Here is a 7,641-nt window from a genome sequence, read left to right on the forward strand (position 1 = left end):
TCCAGATGGTGAGGATGATATCCTAAGTTGTGGCGTGTCGTGCGAAGGTGGAATTCGGCGGCAGGAATCAGGTTAAACAGCTTTTCGGAACACTTATTATTATTAATATTGTCCATATTGTTATTAGTTATAAGATTTCTGTAAACTTATTGAACTAAATAAACCTTTAAGTTATTGTTATTATTAAGTTGTATGAGGTGAGTTTTGAAGCAGATTAACAAATGTTCACAATCCTGTAGGTTGGACCTAGGCGACGAGGAGGCGGTACACTACCTTCAGAACCTGCTGGATCTGTCGGTGACTGCTGTAATGGCCGCGCTCGTCGAACAATTCCACAAGTTCGCGCAGTACTGGCGCAAGTGATCACTTGTCCGCATTATTTTTTCTCACCAGCGGGAGGCCCTTTTTCACAGGATACCGGCTAGATTACGGGTACAACAACGGCGCCTATTTCTGCCGTGAAGCAGTAATGTGTTAACAGTTCTATGTTTCGGTCAAAAGGGCGCCGTAGCTAGTGAAATTACTGGGCAAATGAGACTTAACATATTATGTCTCAAGGTGACGAGCGCAATTGTAGTGCCGTTCAGATATTTTTAGGTTTTCTTAACGGCATTGCATTGTAAAGGGCAGGGCGTATCAATTACCAGCAGCTGAACGTCCTGCTCGACTCGTCCCTTATTTTCATAAAAAAAATATATATATTTGGAGGAAAGTGGACTGGATTAACCCAATGTGCTCTTCATACTTATCTAATTAAAAAGAAAAAATATTTCCAATGAGCACTTATTCAACTAAAATATTAGTATTATACATAGTTACATAGCATGGAAAAAGAAAGAAAATATATTCAAGATGTTATATTTAATTTTATCAAACAGTTCAATTTTATTTATGTCAGATGTGGGTCACATTAATGCACGGCGAAGCGGGATTCGAAATACAGAACTATTTAGACACGTCATATCTTAGATCATTTATAAGGGCCCGGCCACAAAACTGCGTTGCGGCGTCGCTTCGTAAAATGCTACGACGCCGCAGAATGCTTATAAAAAAAAATAGCACTCGAATTGAGAACCACCTCCTTTTCGAGGTCGGTTAAAAAAAATTCTATAATTCTGTATCGAATCCAATTTCTATTCTCAATTTTTCCAAGAAACAGTTCTATATTATGTATAGAACTGTCAAACCGTGCGTTAATAAAATCTCTCATAGAAAATATGTCCATGTAAAACAAATATTTGAAATAAATATAATTATGGGTCCTAAATCGAAATAAAAACTATCCTATCTCTCAAGTTGGACTAAACTGCACTCGATGAAGTAATCCCCATTTTAATCCGTTCATTAGTTTAGGAGTCCATCGCGGACAAACAACGTGTCACGTAATTTATATATATTATATTAAGATTGGTAAAATTTACGTATAGGTTGAATTAAGATGTATTTTTCCGACTAGGTCCCAATTGCATATTACTGTATGAGGTATTTTCAATTATTGCCTGTTCTGGTTTTAACATAATTACGATTCTTCTGTTGCCATGAAATATATTATTTTTAATTCAATATTAACATGGACTGTGAGTACACCACACAAGTTCTTTCATAAATGGATACCATTTTAATTTTGACTGTGACCTAAATTCGTTAGTAGGTCATATTAATACTGTAATTCCATAACACCCGGATATCAAACTCAGCAATGTTTCGGGCAAACAGTTAAATAATCAAATATTTGCTGACTTTCCTACGGCTAGCAGCTAAGCGAGCGGAATTAATTTAAACACTTAGATTAAGGATTGATCTCCACTGCGCTCCAAAAAGATACCGCAGGCGTAGTAGCAAAGTGCGGTAACTATTACTACCCTCAAGTGAGCGTACTTGAGCCAGTCTCGAGCAATGTGTTGACGTGCCACATGTTCTGTTCAATATTGCTAATATTTGAATGTGCCGGGTAAAACTTTGTTAATATAATAGTACAAGAAATAAGAAAGACACTGGGATCACATAACATCAGTAAAAATATTTTTTATTAATTTTATTGTAAAATAACACAAAGCGTATAATATCTTGTAAAATCTGTTTGATGCCATTGGATCACTTTGCGTTGCGTAGAGACGTCGCTTCATTGTGTGTCTTCTACCGCATTTATCACGGGGAGTGTTCCCAAGAGCTGTTTAACCTGATTCCTGCCGCCGAATTCCACCTTCGCATGACTCGCCACAAGTTAAGATATCATCCCCACCATCTGCATGTGTGGCGGTCCTCCACAGTGCGGTTTTCAAGGAGCTTTCTCCCTCGTACTACAACGCTGTGGAATGAGCTTCTTTGTGCGTTGTTTCCGGGACGATACGACATGGGTACCTTCAAAAAAAGCGCGTACACCTTCCTTAAAGGCCGGCAACGCTCTTGTGATTCCTCTGGTGTTGCAAGAGAATGTGAGGTGACCCGTACGCTCGTTTGTCCTCCTATTCCATAAAAAAAAATTGAGTGTCAAGATGCCACCACACACAAAAATCTCTACAAATAGCCAATAGACACTACAATATAGTTGCTGTAATAAGAAAGCTATTGTTCTTAGGTAGTGCGGTATCTAGTTGGAGCGCAGCGGAGACCAATCCTTAATCTAAGATTAATCCTAAGAAAATAATTATAAATTGAATGGGGTTACTTGTAACTTAATCTAGGATCTTTTAAACATTATGTTTATATAACATTATAAATAATAATTGATCTTTCTCTCGCTGCTAATTATATTTGAACAAATTATTTTAATATAATAGATACATGAGTTTTAAGTTACTTGTACTCGAAATTAAATCTACTTAATAAGGAACATTTAATTTTTATTGTGATTTATGTTAAAACAAAGCATAATTTTAAAATATGTGAAGCCTGAAAACTATATTATCATTTGTAATGAATATTACTATAGTAAATAATATTGTTTTTCATAAATATAATTGTTAATTTTTGTACTGTGATAAAATTAAACTATTTTCATAATGATCAGTCATTTTATTAAACAGATTTTTATACATTATTTATTCTTTCAGTATATTTTAATGATCTGTTGAACCATTGCAACAGTATGGTTTCAGGAGTGTCCTTTGTTTGGAAGTACACATCACTTTCTGTTTTACAGTAAGTACTTATAATACTTATAATTAAATCTAAACAGACAAGCATCAACTGAATATGGTAATAAAATTACACAAGAAAGTTGTTATCACAGAGAAAACTATGTCCATTAAAGTATTTTTTATTATTATTCATTAAAATTATAAAAAAAAAACACATACCTAACAGACAGTTTAGATATGGTTGACTTTTACTTTATTGCAATATTGTTGTATTTGCAAACTATACCAGTGGAAGGCTCCTTTGCACAGGAAGCCGGCTAGATTATGGGTACCAAAACGGAAAAACAGTAATGTATACACATTAATGTTTCACATTCACACAGTAATGTACCCATATATTCATATGTTACAAAGCAAATGGATAAGAAAAGCACAGTTAGTAAAATGAAACCATTTTCTTGCACCTTATTAATAATAATATGCAAAGCTCCATCTAGGACATATTTGATTGAAGAACAACACTTTGAGATGAGCAGGACATTCAGCTGATGGTAATTGATACACCCTGCCCATTACAATGCAGTGCCGCTCAGGATTCTTGAAAAACCCATAAATTCTGAGTGGCACTATGGGTGGGTTCTCATTTGCCCTGTGATTGCACTACCTATGGCGACCTTCAGACTGAAACACAGTAATATTTACACATTACTGCTTCACGGCAGAAATAGGCGCCGTTTTGGTACCCATAAACTAGCCGGCTTCCTGTGCAAAGGAGCCTTCCACTGGTATAGTTTGCCCATTATATATTTAAAAATGGGCAGCCATGATGTCGCTGCCACTAGCAACACAATCACTTGCCACATAGATCTTACTGCCGGTTGCAGTCTGTACAATATCACATGCTGCCACTTCAGCAAATGTCACTCCACCAATCACATATACTAGAATGCTCCGAGGCTTTAAAGATACACCTTTGTTCATTTTACTATCACTCTTTAATATTTTAAGAAGTGCTTTTGCATCTATACAACAATCATTATTTTGTAGTGACATTTTGCCAACTTTATCACTCAATGTTTCCATTCCATTATTCAATCTATCAATTACTTCACCTCCTATTTTTAAGTCATTTATAACTGATAACTTATTGAGCATGTCTAGCAGAGATTCAGAATTTAGTAATGTATTGCATAAAACTGCAGCAAGTGGGACATAGCCTCCATTAAACACATAACTTGGTGAATTTTCATTTTCAGTATTGGAAGGTAATTGTTTAAGTTTGTTTGCATTTGCCTGGAAGCTATTTTGCCATTTTGGTAACCTATCACTTAAGTTACTAATATTTAAAGACAGTTTTGGACTAGTTGGTTGAACCAACAACCCAGATCGGATCAAATTATTGAAGACATACATAAACTTATAGCCAAAAGCTAATAAATACTTAGACACTAATGAGTTGTATTCATCATAAGACAGGCTTTGAGTTAAACTCAACAAGCACATGAGTCTTAAGCTATTGTAAATGTGAATATCTGTTCCAAAGTTATCATCAATGAATGTAAAATTATTTTTTTTATTTCTATTGTTTAACATTTCACTTTCTGTTTGGGTTAAACTCTCAAATTTATTGTTCATCTCTGATATTATAGTTTCACAGGCTAATACATGGTTAACCAAGTTGTGTTTGAAAAGCGTAACTTGCTGTAATTTTGTTGCTACAAAATGCTTCATCTCTTGAATCCCCAACGCTTTAATATCTTCATTTTTCAGTAATTTTGCTTTTGAACTTAATACACTCAGTACTTCTGAAAAATGTCTGTGCTTAATCTCACCATAGAGATTGTCAATACAGCTATCTAATACCATTACTGTATTTTTATCAGATTTGTTTTCTTGTGTGGAAAAATTCAGTTTGCCTTTTTTTAATTTGGTTTCCTTTACATTAAGCTCTAAATGTCCACAAATTATGCTAAAAATCTCATTCAATAAACCACTATATGTCGCAGGAGTTAGCATAGCTGACCCATAATCTTGATCACGGTCAATTACAATCAAAGCACTTATTTCTTGTGTATTATTGCAAACATAGTCCCTATTGTAACTCTCTTTATATACTTGGAATATATTCATAACATGTGATGATAACTTCCCTAATGACAAAATATACTTTGGATGTCCTGTTACATGGAATAGGCTCCATAAAGACATTGAAACACTACTCAGCAATGAATGATTCTGTTCAACAAAAACCTGTTTGTAAAAAAATGGCAGCTCCAGACTCAATAGCTGCTCATCCAATGTCATAAGCTCCCAGGAAAATGAGTGAAGTTTCACAATATCATATAGTCCTTTACTTTCAAGGATGGAGTCAAAAGTTGCAATCTTTTTTGGTACAATTATGATATTAAAACAATTGGCATCAGCTAAGGATGAATTTTGACTGAGAATGGAAGATATTTGGTCAAGTACACATTTATACTTTGATAGACAAGCTGGTATTAAGTAAAGCTTGCTTTGGTTTGCCGTAGTTCCAAGTTGGTTATCCATTTTATATATCTTATCGACACCATGTTGCCTAAAACAGAAATAATAAACCATCATAATAGAATACAGAGAATCTTTTTACATAATTACAGATATTACATCATAAGTTATAACACAAAAAAGATCTTTCATTTCATCATCCAAAACACTAAAAGTCAGGTGTTTCTGAATGCAGCCACAAGATAAAAATATAATTTCAAAGTGACAAGTTGTTGACGAAAATAATTAGATTAAATCACTATAGACATTCTCTATTCCATTCATAAAAAGTAAGCAATCCAAGTAACTGGCAAATAATAAGTTGCTCTGCCCTCATTCTTTGAGTTTTAAGACTCCTATGTCATTCTTTTTTGGCAAGCAATACCAGATAAGAATGCGAGTTTACTATAATAACTAATACATTGGTGTATTATTCATTACCAATAAAAAATGATACAAACCTCAACCACGTTACACCACATATTTTCTCTAAAGGCTTAATAAGTTGAGCATCAATGATCAAGTCAAGTTTGCTCCCACATCTTGAAAGTATACTTTTTAACTTGTGTTGAGAGATGAGGCAAAGCGAAATAAGTCTTGTTGAAAGCGGCTGGTCCATTTCTCATAAATTGAACCCGATATTTAAATAGATGATAGGACATGGGTGATTTATTCACAATACTCGACACGTCCTAGCTTAAAAAAATAGGTACATATTTTTGTTCATTTACAAAAAAGATTGATAAATATACTTTTACGAATTATTTTATGTTAACGTATTTAATGTTTTTACTATTTGTAATTTTGCATTTAAATTTATATTATTGTTTACAAATCACCTTCACAAAGTTCACATACACATCTGTCCTCAAATTTTATAACTGTCAAGTGTCATATCACTTAATACCTACATATCATAACATAACTCGTATGTCAATAGTCATTTGTCAAATAAAATTAATCAAGCAATGTAATGTCATTGCTTGATAATGATCAAGGTCAATAGTCATTAGAGTAAAAATATTCTGTGGTCAAGAGCCAATTGCTAAAAAGTAAAAAGATCAAGGACATGGCAATGATGACATTGAATTTGAATGTTATTTTATTTTATTACCATGGAGATGGTGTATAGATTAATAATTTTAGTGATAAAGTTAACATCATTTTATGTGCTCATAGTGAAGGATGCAAATCGATTTCAAGGACCACATAAACATGTGGTACGCGTGTCATAAAGCACACGCAATCAGCAGTTGATGACGAGCTTGCAAAGTATGCCTCCACTGAAGTCGTACACTAGGTTGACTTCAAGGCGCACAATGCCAATTTGCTGGGGTGTGGTGTACTAGAGCCGAATGTTCTTATTTTATTAGAATTAGGTCCGATTTGTGAAAAGGAAACAAGCAGTAAAATATTGCTTAGGAAGTACGTGAACATCAAAAATTAAATAAAAATTGATTCGTTTTGGCGAAACAATAAAATATAGAACTTGTGCTGCAATCGGAATATCAAAAAAAAAAAGTTAAACCAATATCTTACTTGCCGGTGACTAGTACTTCGACGTTTGTTAGAAATCAATTAAAAATATATATTCCAATTTATCTTACATGACGTGACGTCACACATATAGTATCGATTAGCTTATGCCGAGGTGCGAACCAGACATATTATGTCTGCTTGCCACTGAACGATAGCAGATACAATATTTTTTTGTTAAATATACACAGAGTAGTACAAGCTACACGATATACCACAAGAAAGGTAATTTAACAGACTATAAAAGTAAAAATATTTAATTTTAAAACTTCATCTGTGCAAAATACGACAAGCCGTCAAAATGCGGTCAGCTGTAAAAATTGTCTGTAGCAGACGATTTAAAAATTCTCTTATGTATTATCTATGATGTTTTAGTAACTATTCTATTACTAATTAGTAACTTTGAAGTATATTTTAGTAATTTATTCATTAGTAATAATCGAAATGTAATCTGTAGGTAAATCTAAAAAAATCATAAAAAATGCATGACAGCCCTACTTTA

General features: G+C 33.7%; 2 protein-coding genes across 9 annotated transcripts in view; one reads left to right on the forward strand and one right to left on the reverse strand.

Annotated features, from left to right (window-relative positions):
• The window catches only part of LOC126965278 (phosphatidylinositol 3-kinase catalytic subunit type 3), a 49,686-nt gene extending 46,680 nt beyond the window's left edge, over nucleotides 1–3,006 (forward strand). For all 4 annotated transcript variants that reach the window (XM_050808784.1, XM_050808782.1, XM_050808785.1 and 1 more), the window contains one exon: nucleotides 240–3,006. In XM_050808784.1, the coding sequence (XP_050664741.1) occupies nucleotides 240–363 (124 nt within the window). In that variant the 3' untranslated portion in view covers nucleotides 364–3,006. The remainder of the gene's footprint in view (nucleotides 1–239) is intronic.
• Nucleotides 2,995–7,297, reverse strand: LOC126965283 (vacuolar protein sorting-associated protein 33B). Of its 5 annotated transcripts, none has more exons than XM_050808793.1 (3): nucleotides 7,143–7,292; nucleotides 6,065–6,295; nucleotides 2,995–5,655 (listed from the first exon to the last, which is right to left on the reverse strand). In XM_050808793.1, exons 2-3 carry the CDS (start codon nucleotides 6,220–6,222, stop codon nucleotides 3,888–3,890), a joined length of 1,926 nt encoding a protein of 641 aa, XP_050664750.1. In that variant the 5' UTR covers nucleotides 6,223–6,295; nucleotides 7,143–7,292; the 3' UTR covers nucleotides 2,995–3,887. The 5 variants fall into 5 exon arrangements, with proteins under 5 accessions (XP_050664750.1, XP_050664748.1, XP_050664751.1 ...); XM_050808791.1 differs by having other exon boundaries at nucleotides 6,065–6,299; nucleotides 7,143–7,279; XM_050808794.1 differs by having other exon boundaries at nucleotides 6,065–6,299; nucleotides 7,211–7,248.
• Nucleotides 7,298–7,641: the final 344 nt, after the last annotated feature.

Source organism: Leptidea sinapis, chromosome 7 (genome assembly GCF_905404315.1).
Source record: "Leptidea sinapis chromosome 7, ilLepSina1.1, whole genome shotgun sequence".
Taxonomy (NCBI): Eukaryota; Metazoa; Arthropoda; class Insecta; order Lepidoptera; family Pieridae; genus Leptidea; species Leptidea sinapis.